The sequence below is a fragment of the Juglans microcarpa x Juglans regia genome, chromosome 2D (genome assembly GCF_004785595.1).
Source record: "Juglans microcarpa x Juglans regia isolate MS1-56 chromosome 2D, Jm3101_v1.0, whole genome shotgun sequence".
Classification (NCBI taxonomy): domain Eukaryota; kingdom Viridiplantae; phylum Streptophyta; class Magnoliopsida; order Fagales; family Juglandaceae; genus Juglans; species Juglans microcarpa x Juglans regia.
Window position 1 is genome coordinate 20,131,330 of NC_054596.1, and position 25,629 is coordinate 20,156,958.

The 25,629-nt window shown below is 35.3% G+C and overlaps 2 protein-coding genes across 2 annotated transcripts; one reads left to right on the forward strand and one right to left on the reverse strand.

Annotated features, from left to right (window-relative positions):
• The first annotated feature begins 12,028 nt into the window (after positions 1-12,028).
• Positions 12,029-16,293, forward strand: LOC121250316 (protein ULTRAPETALA 1-like). The gene is given in 4 exon segments (XM_041149414.1): positions 12,029-12,780; positions 14,015-14,073; positions 14,075-14,340; positions 15,847-16,293. Coding segments are annotated over 4 exon segments (675 nt in total). The 5' UTR covers positions 12,029-12,605; the 3' UTR covers positions 16,022-16,293.
• A 669-nt stretch (positions 16,294-16,962) lies between these two features.
• LOC121249959 (H/ACA ribonucleoprotein complex non-core subunit NAF1) lies at positions 16,963-21,240 on the reverse strand. Its single transcript, XM_041148845.1, has 3 exons — positions 20,219-21,240; positions 18,860-18,937; positions 16,963-18,309 (listed from the first exon to the last, which is right to left on the reverse strand). Exons 1-3 carry the CDS (start codon positions 21,041-21,043, stop codon positions 17,602-17,604), a joined length of 1,611 nt encoding a protein of 536 aa, XP_041004779.1. The 5' UTR covers positions 21,044-21,240; the 3' UTR covers positions 16,963-17,601.
• Positions 21,241-25,629: the final 4,389 nt, after the last annotated feature.

Below are 25,629 nucleotides of genomic sequence, written 5' to 3' on the forward strand. Positions count from 1 at the left end.
GCTCCTAGTTGGCCTTTTGTTTCTTTTTGGCCCTTGCTTCTTGTTGGTCATGGGGGATTGTGAGATTCCAAAATTTGAAGGAGAAGAACACTTATTTGCTGTAGTGAAACACTGGGGTAAAAAAAGAACCTTACAGATGATGTAAGAAAAATTTTGAAAGAAGCCTCTGAGTACTTGAATGCAGCGAGTGAAGCCCAAAAATTGATCGAAACAGCTTCGTGGGGACAACAGAAATTGATGGGTGCAACAGTTGTCCGGTTGTGGTGGCAACGAACCTAGTTTGGTACGGTGGCAGTGGTCTGGGTTTTGAATGTAAAGATGAAGGCACTCGTTTCTCTTCTCAAATTTAGACTCATAGTGTGGTTTAATCAGATGAAATCAGATTTATTGTGTCTAGTATAAAACTTCATACGGACATGTTGTGATTGGTTTCAATTTTTAAGAATCAGTACTAGATGGTACTAGGAATGGTATTTTCACTGTAAAGTCAGCATATTATTTTGCTCTAAACTTAAAACATGCTTGGGAGAATAGTTCTAGTAATCAAGAATTGTCTTTATCTTCTTTTTGGAGGACTTTGTGGAATTTGCAGCTTCCAAATAAGATAAAAAAAAAAAAAATTATATGAAGAGTTTGTAAGGACCGTTTGCCTACAAAAAAACTTTTATTTCAGAGGCATATTTTGGGTTCTAGTACGTGTGATTTTTGCCATGGTGCAGATGAAGATGTTTTCCACATTGTATGTAAATGCCTTTATTTTCTTAGAGTGTGGGAAATGTATTTTAAAATAGATTTTAGGTTGATATATGGATATTCTAGATTTGAAACTACTATAAAAGCAGTTATAACGCTTAATGACCCTCTTTTGATCCAGTTCTTGTTAATTGCCTGGGGGTTGGAAATTTCATAATATGAAATTATTCCAACAAACAAATCTTGATGTGGTTGTTGTGGTTGGAAATTGCTTTGATTATGTTGAGGATTACCAGTTAGTTCGAAAGCTTGTAAAAGTTCACAACCAACTTTCTACCTTGCGTTCCTTACATGTTTATGGTGCGGGTGTTGTGTTGCGGGATGACAATGGCTGTATAGTTATGACAATGTCTAGAAAGAAGTTGGATATTCATGAAGTAAAGGATATAAAAGTGCTTGCTGCTCTAAGGGGTTTGCAAATAATTTCTCACGTGGATATTTCTCACTTGATTATAGAGAGAGACTCACTTGTTGTTATGGAGGCTATTTGCTCAAAGAGGAGGATATGAATAGGTGCAGTGTCTTAATTCAGGAGGTGAAGAAAGTGTTGTCCAGTTTTACTTCTAGCTCGACAAGCACAGTTTGTGGATGACACTTTGTAGTAGTGGAATGAACATCCAGACTTTATTCGAAATAGTCTTGTTGTGAATGCAGCAGGTGTTTTCTGATAGATGCTGTTTATTAGTTGGTTGTTAATGTATCCATGAGGCCATGATGGTGTATTTTGTAATGAAGTCTATTTCTATGCATGAATGCAGAAGCTTTTATTTTTAAAATTAAATTTAAAAAAAAAAATGGAACCTACTTACGCCCGTAAGAGCGGCATAGATTTTATTACTTCAATCATTGTTGCTGCCATTATTGCTTTAATTTTATTTTTTGTTTTGTTTTCATGGTCCCAATGTCACTACTTATAATCCTTTACAGAAATGATAAGTCGAGAAGTTATATACAATTTTTTATACAACTTAATAATAAAAAAATCGATTTTAAGAATTTTATTTGACTTTTGATTTAATTTTGATATGTTTGAATTTTTTTTTTAAACAAAATCATTACTTTATTGTAAAGTGGTAAAATAATTCTCAAACTAATCTTAAAACCACAAAACTCTGACTCTCTCAAAATTTTTTTAGCATTTCTTATATTATTATTTATAATTGAAGAACTATCTCATGATATTGGAAATTTGGAACAAGTTAAATATAAATATTGGTGAGGATAATTTTTACTTACCAATAAGTTCAACTCTTACATGTTCTCGTTTTCTCTAACTGATAATCAAGACAAAGTAGTCGTAGAAGTCTTCTACAGCCAGTCCAGACAAACAAGATGCAGTACACATTGATTCACTGCGACTTTTAGTTGTAGGTAGGACGAAGCTCCAACTCCGACTAAGGTCGAAGGCTAAAATGTGCTCCGACTTCGACTCCGAAGGGAGTTGGAGTTTGACTCCAGTCGGTGGTCGAAGCTCGGACCCCCAACTCGGAGTAGCACACAAGATTCAGTGTTACTTTCAAATTCAAAAATCAAACAAAAACATGCAAAAAAAAATCTTAGGCATAAATAGAAAATGTATCGCATGTTATAAAAGGAAAAAAGAAAAAAGAAAATGTATGGATTAAAAGGGGGAGAGAGAGAGAGAGAGAGAGAGTGTGTGTGTGAGTGAGTGAGTGAGTGAGAGACAAAGAGAGGGAGAGAAGATCAAAATGTTAGAAAAAATAAAACCTTGCAAGGCCTAGCCTTGGACTCGAAGTGGTGCTCCTTGTCGGACTGTAACACACGACAGCACCAATTTGAAGAAGAAGTGAAGAACATTGAAGAAGAAGAAGTGAAGAACAACGTGAGCAGAGGAAGAAATGAGAAACAGAGAAAGAGGTCTCGTGGGGTCTGGGGAAACTGGGGATGAGTGAGTACGTTATCGTTTAATTAAAAGGCCTAAAAAGAATTGTGTTCTCATTGGGAGGGGGGTCTTACGATGCCGCGGGGAACTCCATTACTGGAGTTTAATAAAAAGGTCAATAACCATTAGGCCAACATTGCTACTTTTATTTATTTTGTAATATTAAATATATTAAATACATCTATAGGAGTTGGAGTCAGCAATCCGGAGTCTTGTTTAACTCTGAACTCCGACTCCGACTCCGACTATTTTTATCCTCTAATTCCAACTCCGAACTCTGACTTTTTCGACTTCGATGGAATCAGAGCGGATGTCAGCCGAAGTGGGAGTCGCCGGAATTTTTGTCCACCCTTAGTTGCAGGCTTAAAACTGCTTCAAGTAGCTTTCCTTTTGTGGGAAGTGGGTGGGAGCCAACTTTTGGCTCTGGATCCTTCTTTTTTAATTCTACTTGTGTTGCATTTATTTGTTTTAGAATGATTATTGAAGACTCACACCCAATTGAATTTACTAGTATCATGTAACCACTTAGTTTATCTATGAACTTACTTGCTTAGAAAAAAAAAAAAAAAAAAAAAATTCAGTTCTTACATGATAACACTAGTAAAAATGGAATTTTTTTCTTTTTCTTTTAAATATGTTTTAAACATCTTTATTGATTAAAAAATTTAAAAAAAGAATATAAATTTATTAATATTTACTTCTTTAACTATTAAAAAAAATTAAAATACACAAGCAAGGACATTTGGAAATCATATTAACATTTTCCAATAAAAAAAAAAAAGGTAAGTTTTACCTGCCGCTCATATGCCACTTACACTCACAAATTTGAAGAAATTTAGATTCTATTTCGAGATTTAAGGCTAGTTTGATCTTAAATTTATGTCAATTCATCATTATAATTTTTTTAAATTTTAATAAAAAATATAATAAATAATTTAACTTTTTTTAATCCTAAAATCATAATATTATTAAAAAATAATATTTTAATAATATTTTATCATCTAAACTCAACTTAACTTAATTCAACATCTCATAACCTTAGATTTCTTTATTATTTTGTAAGTAACAATTTTCTTTGTATAAATAAATGATTTTTTGGCTTAAAACTAATTTTATTTGGGCAACGATTGGTTGTGAGCACCAAAAGCGGTCGCTCATATTTCTTGGGAAGATTGTCGAAGACACAAGGAAGACAGTGCATCAATGGAGGTGATCAATCAATTTGATTCATTGCCTAAAGAGGCTAGAAACAATGCCCACCAACTGGGGAATGGCAACAATCTGCAAGGCTCAAGAAGGAACCATCCTTTGCTGTCTCCTTCCTCCACCTCCATTGAATACAAAAGATGAGAGTTTTTAGAATCCACATAAATTTTCATAAATTTTTTATTTTATTTCATCTAATTATTGTAATTTTTTTTTAATTTTTATATAAAATAAAATAAATAATTTAATTTTTTTAAATTTTAAAATAAAAATAATATTAAAAAATATATTTTAATAATATTTTATTTAATTTTTAATTTTTATCCCAATTTACTCAAACCACTCAGCAAAAAGAATAACAAGCAAATTTAATTGTAAGATTGAGCAGTTTAGGCAATTAATAACTCTGTCCTTGCAGAGACTGAATAGACAGCAGAGGAGTGGTTTTGGGGCTTTTGGCACGGGGATACAACCATAGAGAGATCAAAGGGTCTTTAAAATGGTGTATTTCGGATGAGTAATCGTAGCTGTTGACTGAAATGTTGCAGAGTGCAAAGGTAAACAATGCGCGCAGCAGAAAGAACAGTGCAATGAGTTTCTTCATTCTTGTATTATTTTAATGGTACCTTTTACTTTTTACAGTTGGTTATATATTTGTCTCAATATTGATTAGAGAAAGTTTATTTTATCTTTTTAATTTGATATTTCTATTTAATATTTAGTCAAAATTTATTTTTTTATTTTTTATTTTTATTTAATAGTTAAGAAAATGATTTTAAATGTATTGATGTATTTTTTTATTTTTTAAATATATTTAAATATATTAAAAAAATATGAAAAAAAAAAAAATTTACATTATACGGTATATCCGGCGGTCGAAATGGGACGGTATAGTAGCGCCTCTATTGAATATGGGAGACGCTATTTAATGTTTGCCCTTTTGATTAGATAAAAGCCGAGAAAGGGCGCCGTCGTTGCTGCGCATTTGAGCTGCCATGCGGGATATTGTACAGTGATAAAGGTTCCCTGTGACAGTGACAGTGACGTCCTGCCCTGGACAAGGTACAGCATACCATTCCCAGCACGTCACAGACACAGGAGGTTTTGCTAACCATTTTTTTTCGTTAACTATTATTTAGTACTTGAGGGATCAGATTCAGACAACCACGAAAATTAATTGCGTGATCAATTAATTTTATGGGGGCGATTGAATCCTTGCAGGATGGTTCCATGTTCGTGAAGATTGACTATAATGGCGAAAGAGAAACACTGCTACGCCGCTCCATTGTTGCCGCTCGACCGTTTGGTAAATTTTTTTTTTATTTTTTTATTTAATGGTTAAGAAAATAATTTTAAGTGTATTGATATTTTATTTTTATTTTTTAAAAATATTTAAATGTATGAAAAAATATAAAATAAAATTAAAAAAAAAAAACGCTTGTCGGTGGAATGCCCACGGCGAAATGAATGGGAGGAAAATAATCTCTCTATGCCTTGCTTAATGTCGGGTACTGGGCGACTGTGTGAATGTTTGCTTGGTCCAGCCCGAATTTGTGCTGCTATCTATGTTTTGTTTTTGTTTCTTTCCTCTAAACTTATACGGTACTAAGCGAAGGTGAAAATGGATCACACATGGTGTTTACATATGCTGGAAACCTGATCTCAGGTGTCTTGAATCAAGAATTATTATCATTACATAATCGGATGCAAACTCTGAATAAACAAGTTATGATTCAGATGTGGTGTTTCAGGCAGTTTGGAAAGAAAACTTGGTCCATTGGGCTGACACAAAACCCGCAAAGTGTTTTTCATCTAATGGTCCCCGACCAAAAGCCTCACGCAACATACCACCAAGTATAATTAGGGATGTAGCTCGTCTGGTTCGATTTAGTTTTGGATAAAATCTAGGACCGAATCGATATGTACTCATTTTATATTTTTTAAAATCGACTACACATCGGTTATCTTCCTAAATCAGTATTTTTGATTTTACTGGATTCCGATCTGATCCGATTTTTCGGTTTGTTTAAAATGAAATTTAGATAGTTTATCATTAAAAATCTGTTTACAAGAAAACCAAAAAAAAAAACTGGTTTAATTGTTGAGCCTTCACAGTTTATTCAAATCCTTAGCCCCAATTGATAAACATTAAACATGACAGATGTTATTCAAGTAGAAAAATTACAAAACACTATTAATGTAATTTCACAAACCCAATCACAAAACATAATTTCACAAAACCCAATCAAAGTAAATTTTGAATTCAAAAAACCTTAATATCACAAATATCGTCTATCATAATTTCAAAGTAATTTCACAATCCTAATCACAAAACTCTAATATCACAAACAAAATAATAAATACAATCACAAAAAGTCCTAAATTTTGGATTCAAAAACTCTAATATCACAAATTCCAATCACAAAAATCTCAATATCACAAAACCCAATCACAAAAATCCTAATATCACAAAACCCAATCACAAAAAGCCTAGTATGTAATTTCAAAAACAAAACAAAAATTACTTTTGAGGGGGTATTGGGCAGACTCGGCAGAGAGACAAAATGAGGCCAAGAGAGTTGAGACTTGAGAGAAGAGAGAGTGAGGGACGAGGGAGTTGAGAGAAGAGAGAATGAGAGACTCGAGAGTTGAGAGACGAGAGCTCGAGAGTGACAAGGGGCGAGGCAGCGAGGCAGAGACGCAGATGAGACAATGAGCGGACTCGAGAGTTGAGAGACGAAAAACTCGAGAGTGAGAAGGGGCGAGGCCTTGAGGCAGAGACTCAAACGAGAGAGTGAGCCGTGAGCGGACGAGAGAGAGAATGACGCTGAGATGGTAGGGAGAATAAGACTTTAGGAATTAGGGTTTAGTTATAGGGAAAGCGGCGTCGTTACCTATTCAGTTAATATTTTCAATATGTTTTTTTTTTAAATGGTAATTAAAACCTTTTTTGATGGTTTGGAAAATTGATTTAATATACTATAGTCTAATATATTAGACTATATAATAGTATAAATATTAGACTATTAGTATAGTTATGTATTAGTATTAGTTATGAATTATATATTAGTGTTAGTTATAAACTTTTAGTGATTTAGTATAACTATATTAATTATAAGTATAACTATAGTCTATATTATATTTGTAATATATATATATATATAGACTATATAATATATATATATATTGAATCATTGATATATATCTTTGTAATACATTAATATACTATAGTTATATTAGACTATACAATAGTATTAATATTAGACTATTAGTATGGTTATATATTAGTATTAGTGATAGTGATTTAGTATAACTATAGTCTATATTAAACTATTAGTATTAGTTAAATAGTTGTAGACTTATATATTAGTATAACTATATAATAGTATTAATATTAGACTATTAATGTAGTTATATATTAGTATTAGTTATAAACTATATATTAGTATTAGTTATAAACTTTTTGTGATTTAGTATAACTATATTAATTATAAGTATAACAATAGTCTATATTAGACTATTAATATTAGTTATAAACTTATATATTAGTATGGCTATGTAAATTATTAGACTATATAATAGTATTAATATTAGACTATTATTATAGTTATAAACTTATAGTGATTTTGTATAACTATATTAGTATAAGTATAATTATAGTCTATATTAGACTATTAGTATTAGTTATAAACTTATATATTAGTATAACTATATAATATATGATCAATTAAAATTTCATTTTTAAGATTAAACTTTTAATTTATAATAACATTATCTTATATATAATTATATTAATAACATATGATCAAACAAATTACAAATGTTCATATTTAAGATTAACATTTTATGTTAAAATTTATAAATTATAATATAAAATTATTTCATATATGATATATAATTATTTTATATATATATTTTTTATCAACCGGTTTTGTCCGATTCAAGAAATCGTAAAATCGAAATCGAATCGATTCCGACCAGCTTTTACATTACAAGAACCGGAAAGACAAATAAATTATTAACTTTATTATTATTATTTTATTTAAATCATTATATCATTATATCAGGTAGACTTAGGAGCTAACGCACCCGGAATCAAATATATATATAATATATATAGAGAAATATTTTAGTCACAAATAAATTACACAAAAGTAATTACACAAATTGATATGGCTTCGCATGGTTTGTCAGATGGTAAAGTTATTTTTAGTATAAAATAAATCTAACAGATCACATAAAATTATGTTAATTTATATAATTACTTTTATGTAATTTCTCAATCACTATAACAGACCTTATATATATATATTCTGTACGTTGTGGTCAGATAGACGGAAAATTGACAAAAGAAAAAGAAAAAAAAAAAAACATCGGGTTTTACGCAGCCCTAGAAGTGAGAGATTTGCACAATTGCATACATAAAACTGAAACCATGACCTCGGCATTGCTGACATACCCACCATTTGTTGCACAGAAACCAAATCCACCTTTTCATTCTTTAGGTTGAATACATGTCCTGAGATCGTCTGGGGGTCTCTGTTCAACTCCAACCCAGAAAGCTGATCCCTCCCCAATCTACCACATGAGAGGCATAAAGCTTTTGGTCTTGTTAGAGAGAGGCAGTAATAAATAAATAAATAAATAAATAAATAAAGTTATAAAAACGTATACCTCATGCAAATTAGTGCTTAGATATCCACACCAACCAAACCTATATAGCTCATGACCTAGATGACTCTATAACTTCTGCATGCGTTTCTTTCAAGGCTCTCTCAAATTAAAGCAGGAGCTAGCTGTGTAAGGTAGGCACCGCGAAAGTGCAGGCGGTACTGAAGGTATTTGAAACAACATTTTTGACGCCAATCAAGCAAGCTGTCATTGTCTGAGACGTTTGAACTTACTTCAGCATCTGCCTTTGCATTGGATACTATAAAAAAATAAAAAATAAAAAGGAACACATCATCACTGTGTGGCAAAAGCAGCAGTTGGCGGCCGCCCATGATTTGGTATTTTGTAGCTCATCAAACCGAAGAACTCGTATTTAGTAATTAGCTAGCTAGTAATGAATTGTCAAAAGACTATGAGAACTAGAGTCATTGTATAGTATATGCATGCATTTCAAATTTGTAGGCCAACTATATATAAATCAAGCTGCAGGAGTAATATTTGGACTGGTTCTCCCTGTGGAAACTAAGGTCAAGTGAATGGCCTTCGTCAACTTTACAAGCAAGCTTTATTCAAGATGATCACCAATGGTAATTCTCCACGCGGCAAAAGGTCATAGATGCATATATATATATATATATTGGTGGAATATTTTGTAAGGAATTGGTCACTGAATTAAGGCATTGATTTTCTTCCTTCACACCCTATTTCATAGGCTTCGACTGCTGCAATTGGAAAAGTTCATTGTGATTGTATATTATATTAATGTTGGAAGCTGTCATACGTGTATGGTACACATTAATTATTCAGACTATAGAATATAATATAAAGAGGTCTATAATTGTATGTTGCACTTGTTAATTAGGTATTGGTTGGCTAAATTGCATTGGCTGTGTGCAAAGGTGGGAGAGATTATATATGCTTTATGATCAGTGTATGTGACCGACGAATCATGATCATTCGAATCACATTCCACAGTGGAAAAGGGTCTTATCTATTGTTCTACTACAGAAGATAAGACAACCTTGTCACTGAATTCAACTTACTTTTTTAATAAAAATGATGGGTGGCATCATAACGGGACGAGGAACCAACAGAAAGAAACACAGCTGCTTGGCCCCTGAATCGGCCTAATTTGTTGATTAGAAAAGCCGATTTGATTGAAAAAAGTGTGTAGCCAAGCGTTGCTTATGCAATATTGTATACTACAAGCCAAGCTTGCAGTAAAACAGCTTGTAATTCACTGATCACATCCGATAAAAGCACTGGTATCTGTTTAAATTTCATATCTCATTAACGATACCATTAATCTATATATTTAGTTGGTTTAAACAGCAGATCAGGGTTTATTTAGTATGAGCTGTCCAAAAAGTGAACCAGCATGCATTATTGTCAAAGGAAGCAATGACTCTCAAGAGTGTATAAAACCTGTCCTGCCTAATTCCCGACTGAGGAATGATGATGCTCTGATCTTTGACTGCAAAAGTATAGGCAAGTTTTGATCATCACGGCAAAAAATGGGAAGCATGTCATCACTGCAGGCCTTCTTTCCCAGTGATAACTAACAGGATATATACTCATTTGCAAAGCTCAGTCGGTTAATTAACTAAGATTCTTGCATGCATGTCTCCTGGCATGCAGTAAGCCTTGTTATGAATTCGAAGGGCATGCTCATGCGCAAGTTTATGAGCTATGAGGACAATCACATGCCCACAATCTACATGTAATTTAAAGAGAAAAAACCAAACTTGGTTCTCAAACCTTTGGCGGTTCTAATTCATATATACAGATTGCCAGGCCCTGTCTTATAATGCCTGCGTGCTGGACATTGCAATCATTTAGTTCATAATGCAATAAACAATGCCATGCAAGAGTTAAAAGAATTAGTGGCATATATAATAGAGGAGCATTAAAATATATGTACAATTGACACCCAAAAGGAGGGCTACAGAAACCATATATAAAAAGGCCAAAAAGACTGGACGCGTCTGTGTTTCTATATATAAACAAGCTAGGCAAGTAGTCATGCTTTCCAACAGATTAATCATGCAATTCTACCAATAGAGTTGAAAAACATCTTCATCATTTGGGTGGGATTCCATTTTAAATAAATAGTACACCAACTTTTGGTTTTTGATGTCCAACTGTTTTATTTGGTAAGGTGGACTATTATCTATTTTTTTGAGTACTGCTACATCTACAAATAAATTATATAGAAATAATCTCATAAACTGACGTGACTTCATCTTATTTATTAAATCCACTTTACAATAAAAATAATTTTATAATTTGACAAATAAAATTAAACTACATCAGTTTATGAGATTATTTTTGTGTAATTTTTTTATAGCTAAAGTATTTTTGATTTTTTTTACCATCACACTCAAATTTCACTCAAACACACACACATATATATATATATATAAAGTAGGAGCTGTATATTAATATGCGTGCAAATAATTGTAAAATGTAGATCATGATGCCGCAAGTTTTGGTAAAAAAATTAAAATTAAAAGCTAGCAAGTACACATGAAAGGGGTGCTGCATGCCATACGTCTTACAAAACTCTAGCTTTAATATTTCTTGGAAACATTATTCAAATATATAGCTCGGAATTATAGATGCAAGTAGAGAGAAGAACACTCGTTTTGAATTGTCAATGACACGTATAGATGTACTTTATTCCACTATACGATGTTTCAAACTACACAATGATGGGTCAAGCCGCACATGAAAAGTCGTAGTACATTTTGATGATATCAAAGTGCAAGGAAAAAAAAAAAAAAAAGAGGTGGGTTTGTTAAAATCCATATATGAATATTACGAACATATGGTGGTATTTTCACCGCCTAGCATCCACCATGATCATCATTTATTTACTTGGTCAATTCACACTTCCCTTTTCCTTGTTAGCTGATAACATATTTTTATTAAAAAAAATTCTATAAAATTAAATTTATAAATTGATATAATTTTATATAATATATTAGATTTATTTTATTATAAAATTAATTTTATAATTTAATGTATCATATCAAATTATATTTATAAATTTATTTTTATAAAATTTTTTATGACTGTAGCATTTATTATAATAAAATGTAGTTGGAGAAGTGAGAGAGTATTTTTCAATATTAATGAGGGGATACCAAAAACCAAGTAAATATTGATATTTGTATCCCGCAGAAATGCTTGACACCTTTTTTTTTGGCATTTAAAGTTTTTTTTTATATTAGAAATTCACGTCAATTTATTTTATTATTATAATTTTTTTAAAATTTTTATATAAAATATAATAAATGATTTAATTTAAAATAATAATAATATTAAAAAAATAATATTTTATTTAATTCACATGCAACTATGTCAGCTAATCGAAACGGCCTAATTGTAAAAAACCATAAATAAAAACAAGTGTGCGAGTGTGTGTGGCAGTAAAAAGGAAAAAAGCACACTTGAAAACAAAGACTAGTCGAAAAAACCTCGTCAGCTTCCCAGGAGAGGGATTTTCCCCACATAACCCAAAGCCCTGACCCCAAGGCCATCATCTCTCTCTCTCTCTTCTCTCTCTCATGTCATATCATGCAAGTAGCACCCTAAGCGGCCTTTAACCTCTTCACCCCACGACATTTGTTTTCGCCCCTTCGCCAGCTCATTCATTCGCAAGTTACGGCCCCAACCCCAACCCCAAACCCAAACCCACACCAACCCAACCACTCTCTCTCTCTCTCTAATTCTTTATCTCTCTCTCCGCCACTTTCAACGTCTTCTCCACCAGATCTCTCGCAGTGACCCTTTGGAGATGTGCTCTCTTTGAGCCTCGTCTCTCTACCCCTTTTCTATAGTCTTCTGTGTTTCTCTCTCTTATACCCAAATACCCTTGTTTTCTGTTTCTGATTCTTTTAGGCTTAGTTTTGACTTTTTCTGCGATTTCTCTCCGAAATATCTTGTGGGGTTTTCTGGGTGTCTTCTCTTTGTTGTTTAAGAACAGAGAGTTCTTTTTCGTTTTGTTTTTTTTGCTTGAAGAGAGAGAGAAAATGGCTAATGGGCAGAGAGAGATAGTGAGTTGGTGGTGATGTTTAGCGATGAGGAGCTGCGAGAGATGAGTGGGGTGAAGAGAGGCTTGGACTACATAGAGGTCACGTGTGGTTGTACCAGTCATAGATATGGTGATGCTGTTGGGAGGCTTAGGGTTTTCCAAAATGGTGACCTCGAGATCATTTGTGAATGCACCCCTGGTTGTCAGGAAGGTCTCTCTCTTCTCTCTCTTTGCCTTCTTTTGATCTTTTTGGGAAATGGGTTTTGATTTTTATGCATGTTTGGATGTGTATGCGTGTGCATATAGAGGTTGTGGTAAACTGGTCTTTGACGTTGATGTTTCCCACTTCCTGTTATTTAATCTGTTTCGGGATTAGATTTTTGGTGATGGAAAACCTTGCAAGTTGTTCGTCGTTTGGCTGTTCCACAGTTTAACTGTATGTTGTTTTGTCTCAGTGAATGAGTTCCCTTTAATGCCAAACACAAAATAATGCAGTTACGGATTTGGATATTTCCAACTTGATATGGTTCGGTTCAGGTTGAAACGTGGCTTCTTTATCTATTGCAGTGGTTGTCTTTGAGTACGTATCTTAGAAGAAAACCTGCATTGTCATTATGGTTGTGATTTTATGATTTTAATGCTTTAGGCTAGGTCTTTTAGATGGTTTTTGACCCCCGAGTTCTGTTATTTCTATTTGGCAGAGTATAGTGTTAGGGGATGCTGTAGCAGTGGTTGTATATTTTATGGGTTTTCTCCATGTTTTCTTCTTGGATTTGTTGGTATGTTGCGACTGGTGTCCCTGGTGAAATTTGGCTCTTCATTTTGACGTTGGCATATCTGCCGGTGATGCTGTGATGATCCGTTTGTTGTTAGGCCTTGATCGTTTCTGGACAATGATCGAACTTTGAGCTTGGATTCTGATGACCAAGCATGGCCATGGTCTTTAAGTTAGAATGCCCTTCATGCATCTCTTGGTCTGCATGTCTTTTCATTTCCATAGTGCAGGTGTCTAGTGTTGATGACTGACGATTTAAGAAGGTCCTGCATTCCTCCTATAAAGAGTTTTTTGTATCTGCCTTGTAATGGCCAGGCCTGCTGGATTTGCACCTAGAAAATTCCTGAGGATTGCTTCAACGACTCTTTTTACAATGCCAAACTTGAATTCTGAAAGATTGTATGCTCTGGACTTGGGTTAATGATTAAATTTGATGAGTACTTGAGATGTGGATGCTCTATTAGTGATAATGGATCTTTGGGGTTCACTGAATAATTTGATTTATTCTCCACCTCATGTATTCATGCGAACACTTTCTTTTCTGTTGTGAGCACGTGCTATATGGTATTATGTTAGGATCCCTTTTTATCCTCCAATTCTGATAATCTAATTCTACTTATCAAAAAAATTCTGATAATCTAATTCTTTTGTTGACTATTTAAATGAGTAGACAAGCTGACTCCAGCTGCATTTGAGAAGCATTCTGGAAGAGAGACTGCTAGGAAATGGAAAGAACAATGTTTGGGTCATAGTTAATGGTGAGAAGGTTCCGTTGTTTAAGACAGTGCTGCTCAAATACTACAACCAAGCATCCAAAAATGCTAATGGGTCCCACAGATCCCAAAATGGACGACTTTGTCACCGTGATGAGTTTGTTCGCTGTACTAGATGCAACAAGGAGCGCAGGTTCCGTCTGCGGACAAAAGAGGAATGTCGCATTCATCATGATGCTTTGGCAGATGTAAATTGGAAATGTTCTGATCTTCCATATGATAAGTATGTTTGCCCCCTACATTGAATGAATGCATCTTTTTCTATTCATGAATGAATAAATTTGAATCCCTTATTTTATATATCAGTCTATTAGCCATTCAGTGGCGTGCTGTTGTTTTTGTCCCTTTACCCCTAGGTAATAGGTTTTATACTTGATCTTAAATCTGTTAAATCTTTTTCTAAAGGCTTGCGTTTGCTCAATCACTGTACTGGCCCGTTTGCTGTCTCATATTGTAGAGTGGTCTTTTCCACCTAGGATATCATTGTGCTTTGTTACAACAAATAGAATCTTATATAGCTTGTAAGTAACCTTTAAGGTAGTTTAAGATGCAAGTTTGGTTAATGGACTCGGGGCAACCCAGTCGTGCTAGTTCTGGAGCCTGGCCATATTGTTTATATTCATAGTAAAATCAGAATGAAGTGCGAAGGGTAATTTGCAAGGTAATTTGGTTCCTATGATAGTATTTGTAGAAACTTCTGCAAGCTTCCACAGTTTAATAGATAGGATATGGAAGAAGTTCTTATACATATAAAATATGAATTTTAGTTCTCTGACTTGAGAAAAAAGAAGAAATGGGTAGGTATTTGAACCTTTGAGAAGGATACTTCTGCATCTATCTTGAATTCAAGACAGACCATTCACCATCATTTTGACTATCATTTTTTATCATCCTCTAATGCGTCATCAAATGATTGGCAGATGAGTAAAAAATAACAAATAGTTTTCCTATCATATGATGCCTCATCAGAGGATGATGAAAAGATGACGAATATCATTTCTCATAATTTAAGGGGTCTATGTCTTGGTGGTCTCAACCTCTTACCCTAAGCTTGGGATTGGAAAACACAGCCCCCACCTCTTAGTTGCATCAAACCACTATGCTTTATCATAGTACATGGCTATATAAAGGTTGAAGACTGGCAACGATGGAGTGATGCTCAAAAGCAATTTTACTTATCAAAATATTGTAAAGGTTGAAGGACATCATAATCAACTTTGCTTGTAGCTTCTCCATGCCCCTTTAATCCAGGACCTTTGCGTGGTTTTTTATTTACTGTTTAACACTCAATTATCAGCTGATTTATCATTGTCTTTCCATTGAAATTTTCTGAAACTGAAATGATTTATTTTCAAACGTGTCCTCATGTTTGAACCGCTATTGAAGTGGGTATGTTTTAATGCTGGTATGGTGTTTGGTTAGCTTTGACAAATAAGATAAGATAACAAGCGATAGAACTTAATAAGGTATTATTTGGTAGGGGTGAAAAAACCAGACATGTGAATCTATGAGCAGACCTTATTGCATGAAAAATTATAGAAGTTATAGGAGATGATAGAGAGATCTCGAGGGAATCGAGCAACTGACTGATTTATTATATGCACACTGGTATTTTTTTTGGCATATATATTATATACTCTTGTGAAACATATTTTATTTATATATACATGTATGCACACCGTCTTGTATTCAGAAGTACTCATGTGAAACAACCGCTTTCTGTATTCAGAATTACGTGTGATGATGACGAAGAACGAGCAAGTCGCAGGGTTTATCGGGGCTGCACTCGGTCTCCAACATGCAAGGGCTGCACATCTTGTGTGTGCTTTGGATGTGAAATCTGTCGTTTTTCTGATTGCAGCTGCCAGACTTGCATCGACTTTACCCGGAATGCGAAGACTTGAGTCTCCTAAGCAACCCGTTCAGCTTGCTTTTCTCCTTAAGGTGGGTTTTTTACCCATTCAAGCCCCGCCCCGCATATGAAAAGCTCGGTGCCATTTGTCTTCGACTTCCTTACAGCGGAAATGAGTTTCCAGTTCCTGGCCTCATCAGTGTTCGCAATTCCCCATTGACTGATTTAAAACTTTCAAATCCAGTAATTTATTCTGATTTATAACTGGCATGCGTTTCTATTTTTTCTATCATTTAATATATTTATCATTTTTATGAAGCTTTATTAATGTAGCTGATCCAAGTTCTTTGTTTTGAAATATGCATTCTTGTGGGTACTTTGCAAAATGATTATGTCCAACGAGTAATATATGATTAATTACTATCCCAGTACGACGTACGGTACTTCTATAGACACGAAGGTTTTCAATTGGTCTAACCTGTCGGGAAAAATATACAACAAAAATAATATTCTATATTTAAATTTTAAAAGTATAAATTTTTCTTTAATTCAGCACATGGCACTCTAGAGGAAGCCGTGCATTGTGCAATGCGTTAAAATGACTAACCGTTAAATTTGGTTTTTCTGAAGAGAGATAGTTTAGTAATTTTACAAACTGATGTAGTTTGATACAATGTATTAGATTGTAAAATTATTTTTATTATAAAATAGATCTAACAAATTAAATAAAATCATTTCAGCTCGTAGATTTTTTATTTTTGTGTAATCTGTTTAAGTCTGTTGCAGTTCTCAGCAAAGAGAACTGTTAAAAAATAACAAAGACAATTATGGCTCATCTTCAATTTGCGAAGTCTTAAGGTTTTTTTAGCCCATTCAATTAGTACTGACACTGTAGTTGAGAACCAGAAATTTGGTCAGACATCATCGACCTCTCATTTTACGACCCTTACATCTGAGAGAGAGAGAGAGAGAGAGAGGTGGCGAAAACAGTAGTAACGAAAAACGAAGAAGATATCTACTAAAGCTGCAGGTTGCCTTTGTTACATAATCAACAGAAAACGCAACCACCTGCACATAGGAAATATTTTTCGACATATTATCCGAAGCTTATGTAACACACGAACCATGGAATTCCAAAACTGCATAGGCCATAGCCTATCATAAGTTAATGCGTTATGGTGAAGCGGAACACAAAAAACGGTCATTTTGATTGCCGCCCAGCTCTCCCACCTGCAAAACGACCACCCCCACGACGATATGGTTTCCTTCCACGACATGAAGACGCACCCAGATTACTTTGCTGGGGATTTTCAACACTGCCTGGAGTGAAAAAGGATTGTTGCATAACACAGCTTTGTTCCCCTTCCAACCCATTAGGCATGACTCCTCGTTCTCCACTATTCGTTGATGGTTGCGTATGGCGGCCCTGTAAACCCATCCCAAATGTCACTTGATTTAAGGCATTCTGATCCGCAAGACCACGTCCAAATGTGGGTCCCAGAAACATATTTGACTGTTCAGCTGGTAACATTGCAGTAGGAAGTGACCTCTGACTAGGATCAAACTGCTGCTGAAACAGCATTCTGTTTGGCATAGGCATCAGGTGCTGGTGAGGATTCGGTGGGAGCCAGGTCATACCATTAGTTGGGAATCCATTAGGAAAGACTGCACCCTGTGATGGCTGAAACGGCATCCCGTAATTCCCATTTGTCCAAACTCCATTTGGTGTTGTGTTAAAACCAACTGTCTGTGCTGTTGGGGAAATGGTGGAACTAGGCCAGGTCCACTAACATAACCTTGTCCTACAGAAAATGCAGCAGCAGGTGAGAAATTATGCTGGTTTTGAGTGGATGCTAGCTGATTGACACGTGTCTGTGGTTGACGTGATGATGGTTGAGCATTTTTCCATTGCCCATCCCTATTTTTGACCTTTCTATTGTTTTTCTTGTTTCTAACATTCGGTTCATTTATGCCCCTCTTTGTCATTTTTTGTATTCTCTTGTACTCAGCCTCTTTCTCATCGTCAGAAAACTCTGCCTCATCCGTCACCTCTTCATCATTTGCACCAGATGCATCATAACCTTTCTTGTAAAGATCCTTGTCATTGAGCACATGATTGGCAAACTCTGGTACGAAAGAGATCGAAGAGCCAGCATGGATTGCAGATGGGACTTCGTTATCTGAATTGTATCTTACCTTATAGTACGGGTTTTTGACAGGTCCAAATATTTCATCCACCAGCCCCAGTGGGGTTCTGTTTTCAGTTATCCAGAGGATAGAACCCTCACTAAGAGGATTGTGCTTCTCAACCCCTTCTATAATGACTTGAGCACCAATAATCTGTAAAGTATCAAGTAACATCATCAAAATGATCTATCCAATAGTACGCCAGAATCAATATGAAGCAGATCAAGGGGTCATCCAACTCTTCAAGCAATGACATTTAAGTTACCAACATTGTTTGTGCCAGACTAAGTTTTTGTTGTTATAATTTAGGTCAAATGTATATGCCAACGGGCTCTATAGCTCACACCCCCTACCCATGTAAGAACAGGTTAGAGGATATAGTTGGGGGATAAAGACCTTGGAGGAGCAGCAATAAAAGCAATAATAAATACAGAAATTGCGGTTGATAAGGTAGGGATCATCAAAACGCCAAACATCCATTGTAAAGACAGTTTTTGGTGCTGGCTATTGAGTTACAGAAGTGAGATCCCATAGGCTTTCACTTTCACATCCCTCTAAAATTGCAGTCATGGTAAAATCTTGGTTTATTTAATCATTAATCATCAGGGACTCCCAAGCACACGAATTCTCTATAATGTATGTAACTTAGAAATTCAAGATAGGAAAGAACAAAATTATATGAATAAAGTTTCTGCAGGCTTACTGATAAGACAACTCCCACAGGTAGCATCTGATGATGTGGTTGCAGGGTCACATCCACCGGAGGAACAGGAGGGAGGACCTGCAAAATTCAATAATTTATTGCAGGCTGATGTGGTACTAAGTGGTCCTTATTAGAAACCTTGTTTTGAAAAATAAAGGAAACAAAAGTATGGGCGTGTTCCTTGCAGCTTTCCAGTGTTAAAAGATTTCATAAAACAAATAAGATGACAAAAAACTCATTTTGTCAACATTTATGTTATGTTGTGTTCAGAAAACATTTAATTTGTTATGTTATGTTGCATTATGGTTTTTTGCAACATAAATGATATTTATCTGTATGATTCCAGACTGCCACTATTTATTTTTAAATTTGAGCAGAAACGTGAATGTGTTGAACCAGGAAGAGATCAGAATGCTAATATATATATATATATATATATATATATGAATAACGAAGAACAAGCTCACAGCAAAGAAATGTTTTAAGGCCCAAAAAGGAAGTATGGAAAATAGAGCAAGAAAAAGGTTTTACAAACTAATTCACAATTTACTATTACTTCAATTCTGCTGACAGTTTAGCATGATAATTCCAAAGAATAACTCATCCTAATATAAATGTTGATTTTACATCAATTCTTATGCACGAAAAGTCTTACCTTGAATGCCACGATAAACTTAGGAGCCTACTGTATACTATATCAAAAAACAGATATTATCCTGTCATTTAGGAGCACCACTAGAATAACCCCAATTAAAATCCAAAAAATAAGGAGAATCAATCAGTAAGTGTATGTAATTGCTCAAACAGACGGGGTATGCAAGTCTAGAAGAGAGGGAGGGAGTTTTTCCTTGATAAGTAAATTTCTGCCTTATTATTTCCAGAAGATAAAAGTGAAGTGAGAATCCTTTCCATCCCCGATAGAATCAAATGAGCATATCATTAGGCAATATACATTCACTCCTCCTGGGAAGTAGTTTTTTAGTTTGAGATACTAATTAATATAATGAGCTCCTAGGCAATGATTAGTGCACTCTGTGGCCACTCCAAACTAGCCAATCCAAGTATACACTCATTAATATCAGCCGCAGGATATGTTAAATAGCGGATGCACAATTTTCCTAGAAAAAAAGAAAAAGAAATGCAGATTTCCAGATCCATCCGAAGCTAATAGCAACAAATAACAGAGCATAATATCCTATTATCCAGGCAAATATGCACAATTTCAGTGAACACTAAACCCAGGAAGTACTCGCGCAGTCCTCAAATTTCAAAGAACGAAAATCACACAATATGAAGTGCATATAACCCCCCACCCCACCAAAAAAGAAAAAAGAAAAAAAAGAAATGACATTTGTGTACCTCAAGTTCATGAGTTGATCTAATGGGTCCTCTTGTAGCACCGCATTCATCGTCATCGTCACCCTCGTCAACATCGCTCCAATCAACCATCCCCTTTCCATACACTTCATTGTTTTCACCGTCGTCATCAGTCCCACGTTTCATCTCCTGCTCATCATCACCGTCCCTTATCTCTCCTTCTTCAACTTCACCTGCCTCATCGGCAACCCTCTTCACCTCCACCTTCTTTTCCTTTTTCTCCTCCTCCTCCTCCTCCTCATCGTCACTACTACCAGTACTTGAAGCTGCCGCTGACGAAAACGAACTTTCACTCTCAGACTCCGAACTTCCACTCTCATCTCCGTCACTTTCTATCTTACTCTTCATATCATTCCCACAGCCTAGATCCGAATTACCAGGATCACTACCCAAAATAACCTTCTTCCTCATCTCTTCCTCAATGCAATAACTCGAATTCCCTAAGTTTTCACACTCCCACTCCTCCACCTTCACCCTACAGCCAGACCCAGCAACGCTTGCCTCATACCCAGGAACAATTGGCTCAGAAACATTACCAATTGGCTCAGGCCCTCGTGGAGTCTGGACTTGAACAAGCTCAATGGGCTCCTCGGGAGTTCCAAACTCAAACTTTCTTATATCATCCATACCTGGGATTATTGTATCCTCAAACCAGTCTTTTATAGAATCGAAATCTGGGAAAGAATCAGAGAATAAGAATTCGGCGGATGTGGGGTCGAAAGGGTCAAGTGAGTTGTACGAATCCTTGAACTTTGAAGCTTGTTCGAGGTCATCAACAGAGGAGGGTTCAGATATAAATCCCACCATTTCCAAAAGGAAAAAACTTGGGGCTTTCGGAGCAGGGATTAGCCAAGGGCACGGAGAAGTGGAATTCCATTGCAGGGAAAAAGGAGGCCAATATATATGAAGTTAAGGGTGGAGTAGGGTTTTTGTTCGGTCGGGCTGGGTATAGTTTGAATCTTAAACCCTACTGAGTTGTTAAGGGCAAGAACATCGTAGAAGGTCGGTTGATTTGTGACGACCCAACGATGTCGTTTTATGTCTTTTTAATTCATGATTTTTACATCGTTATCTTTTGTTGATTCTATCTTTTAATAAAATTCTTTGTAAGATTTACGATAGATTTTTTAGTATGTCACGCGACTGAAAATATTTAAAAAACATAATACGAGTTTCTAATATTGAAAAAATAAAATTATTGAAATGGTAAAAATTAAAAAATGACATGCTATCATGGCATGTTATGCTTCCATACTTAAAAAATAATAAAAAAAATAAATAAAGAGTAATAAAATAGACAAATTTGATCACTAACCCCTTCTGATTTGTTCCGATTGAGATTCGCCTCCTTCGTAGTTTTTGTTTTGAATTATAGCCCCATAGACCAACAAAATTGAGACTACTTCACCCATCTAAACAGATAACATGTGGTAGCAAGTGATTAAGGTTTTGTTTAGATGCTAAGAAAATCTCAGATAATTTGAATTTATCTATAAATAGTAGTGAGTTAATATAATTGAGCGGGTTTTGTAGATCTTATTGAGATGTGTTTATATATATGAGGTATGTTGAGATATGTTTAACTTTTAAAAAATGATACTTGGCGCCCTCAAAGTTACTGTTCAGGTATTTTAATTTTTTTAATAGTTAAGAAAGTAACTATTAATAAAATTGTATATTTTTTTGTTTAAAGGTTAAAGATATTAAAATTAGATTAGCTTTTATTGAATGGAAAAATGATTGTTCGAGTCATGATACGTAAAAAATGGTATATTAGGTATGGCATGAAAAAAAATAAAAAAAACCAAAGAAACATGTATTTTATGAGTGCAAACATGTATTTTACTTCACAAAGAAACAACCGAAGGAAAATCAAGTACTTTATTCTATACTTAACATCACAAATAACCCTACAAAATTTTAACGGGCTAAATGACTTTACAGAATCACCTATGATAAACTACTTGAAACTTTCAACAATCACTAGCTTAGAATCGCATGTGTTGATTCCTTAGAGAAAATAAAGTGTTTACCACTAAGGTGAGCACGGTGAGAGAAACGTGCTTGCCACCTCGTTGAGTACTATAGGAGGTAAAGTGTTGGTCACCTCGCGAGCACTACAAGAATAAAAATGCTCATTCCCCAAGCAAGCACCATAGGAAGTAAAATTGCTTGTCACCTTAGCGAGCACCGTGAAGGAATATGGAGCTTGCCACCTTTGTGAGCATAGTGGGGAGGGAAAAAGCTCATCCCCAGTGCGAGCATAATGGAGAAAAAAATTATTCTATCTTGACGAGAACTAGGGGAGGCAAAGTATTCACCACACAAGCAAGTACCGTAAGAACAAAAGTGCTTGTCACCTCGGTGAGCACCACAACCAAGCAAAAGGTGGCAAAGTGCTCTCCCCCTAAGGCAAGCACCGTAGAGAATAAAAATGCTTGCCCCTTAGATAGTGAGCATTGTAAGAGGTAAAGTGCTCGCACCTTAGGTGAGAGCGAAAGTGCTTGCCATTTACGTGAATACCATGGGAACAAAAGTACTCGGCTCCTCGACTAGCACTATGTGAGGTAAAATGCTCCTCAAAAGTACTTTCACCTTGAAGCAAGTGCAAAAGTGCTCACTACACAAACAAGCATAGGGTGAAGTGCTTGCCACGTCAAAATGGCCAATCCCTAGGCCGATTTGGATGCACGGTGACGCCGTGATCCATCCTTGGATTGATTTGGATACTCGATTTGGACCCACATTGACATCGTGGTCCATTGCTAGGTTGATTTGAACCTACTGTGATGCCTTGGGTCTATATGTGGGTTGGATACATGGCGTTACGTTGCCGTGGGTTTTCACACTAGAGACCCATGATGCTACCGTTGCCATTGGTCTGGTTTTGATTATACCAACCCACGATGCTGGGTCACTGGTTCTCATATTGATGACAATACCAATGACACCATTGCGAGTATTTCTGTCGTAGAATTGATGATTTTGAGATGGAGAGTTTTGGTTGTTGATCAACTAGTTTTTGGTTGTTGAGATTCATGTTGTTGATCGGCTTATTTAATTTGGATCATTTGTGGTTTTGTCTAATTTGATATGTTGTAAGGGTATCTTAGTCCATTTGGATATGTAGTAGAGAATTTTAGCCTAACCCGGAAACTATACTAGGGAAACTCTGGACAAATCAAATAGCAGAGATATTTCAGTCCAATATAGGATATGCGGATGGGAATTTTGATCCAAGTTATCATATGAATGAATTACTACTCCTTAGCCCCTAAACTAGCTCTTTTATTATAGATAGATCATGAACTTATCCACTCATTAAAAAAATATCTGGAACTTATTTGCTTAACATATATAATGTGAAATATCATCTACAAACTCTCATTTACCCTCCTTGCATGCTAGTGAGAGACGTCATGGCGAGTGTACAAACTCATAAGATGGTATAGTTCAAGTCTCGTACTTTTGACTTCGACCAATAAATTGATTATATAATATCGTCAACATAAATCAAAATAATAATAATATCAGAGCCTTGTCGACGAAAAAACAATGAAGTATCATAAGGACACCTAAAAACCCATTTGTTGAATGTAGGAGCTGAACTTCATGTACCAAACATGAGGAGCTTATTTGAGACCATAAAGTACTTTGTGAAGACAACAAACATAATTAGTATGAGTGGAACCCTCAAAACCAGGTGGTTGAGTGAGAAACACTTTTTCTTGTAGATCACCATGTAAGAATACATTACTTACATCCAACTATTTAAAAGACCAATTATGAGAAAGAGCCAACGTAAGAATGAGATGAGTTTTATCAGGCTTGACCACTAGGCTAAAGGTTTCATCATAATTAAGCCCATGAAGTTGTGTGAAGCCTCTAGTAACAATTTGGGCTTTATAACGTTCAAATGATCCATCGGCTCGAGTTTTAATTTTAAAAACCCATTTACAACTCACCAAATTCATATATGTTGTTTTTGGAACCAAGGTCTAAGTATGGTTGGCATGTAGGGCATTGATTTCCATTGCATGGCCTGCTTCCATTGAGGATCCTTGAGGGCTTGTTTATAGGATCTCGGCTTGGAGGGTTGGGCTGCAAGATTAGCCACAAAACAGCTTGTTAGAGGATGGCAAGTTGAGAAAAGAACTCGTGACCTTCTTGTGCCATCTTGGGTATGAGTAACCATGGGGTGGGTCCGTGTTGGACTTGGTCTAGAAGGGGACGGAGCTGAGCCAAAAATGGGTGGACATTCAGATGATGTTGCAGTAGGCTGATCTGAGAGGCTTGAGGGGTCTAAGGTTGAAAGGGCTGAAGAAGAATTCAAAGGCCCAAATTGGGCGGAAATAGTGGGCTGAGTAGTAGAAGTTTGAAGACGTGTGGGTAGGGGCATAACTCAGAATAATTACAATGAGGGTTGAGAGATGGATTTGTGAGAGACAAAAGGAAATGTATTTTCATAAAAAATGACATGCCTAGAGATATAAATTCAGTCGGAGAGAGGATTCAAATGATAGCCCTTATGATTTGGCGAGTATCCGAGGAAGACACAATGAGTAGATTTGAATTCTAGCTTGGAATGACCAAAGGAAGTGAGGTATGGATAACAAAGACAACCAAATACTCGTAAATGACTATAGGAAGGTGGTGAGTGGAAGACGATCTCATAAGGGGACTTGCCATGAAGAATAGGAGTGGGTAGCCGATTAATAAGATAAACGGAGTTGGCAAAAGCAGCTGTCCAAAATTTTGGAGGTACCAAGGAATGTGCCATTAAAGTAAGACTGGTTTTAACAATATGACAATGATGAAGTTCGGCCAAACCATTTTGTGCCGGGATCCCGAGACACGAAATGTGATGAATAATATATTTGGAACTAAAGTAGTCTTTTAATGATTGATTGACAAACTCACCACTACCATCACTTTGAATAATTTTAACATGTTTGAAGTTGATTTTCCAACAATGTTTAAAATTTAGGTAGAAGTTGAATGACATTAGATTTGTGCATCATAGGAAAATGCCAAATATAATGAAAAAATTCATCGATAATAACCAAATAAAAGTGAAACCCATCATAGGATGAAATGGGACTCAGTACCCATAAATCTATATGAAGAGTGAAGAAATGTGGGAGCATAGACAGTGCGAGGAGAGAAAGGCAATTTAGTTGATTTTTCAAGTGAACAACTTTCACAAAAACGAATGTTTTTATTCAAAATAGGCAAGAAGTTAGATAAAAGGTGTAGAATTCTGAAATTGGGGTAACACAAATGCGCATGCCACATTGTTCCTGACACTTTTGTAGCATGGAAGGCAACAGGGGAAGAGCACGGAGATTTGACACATTAGGGATATAAGCCTCCTTCAACCAAGCCTTTAAACA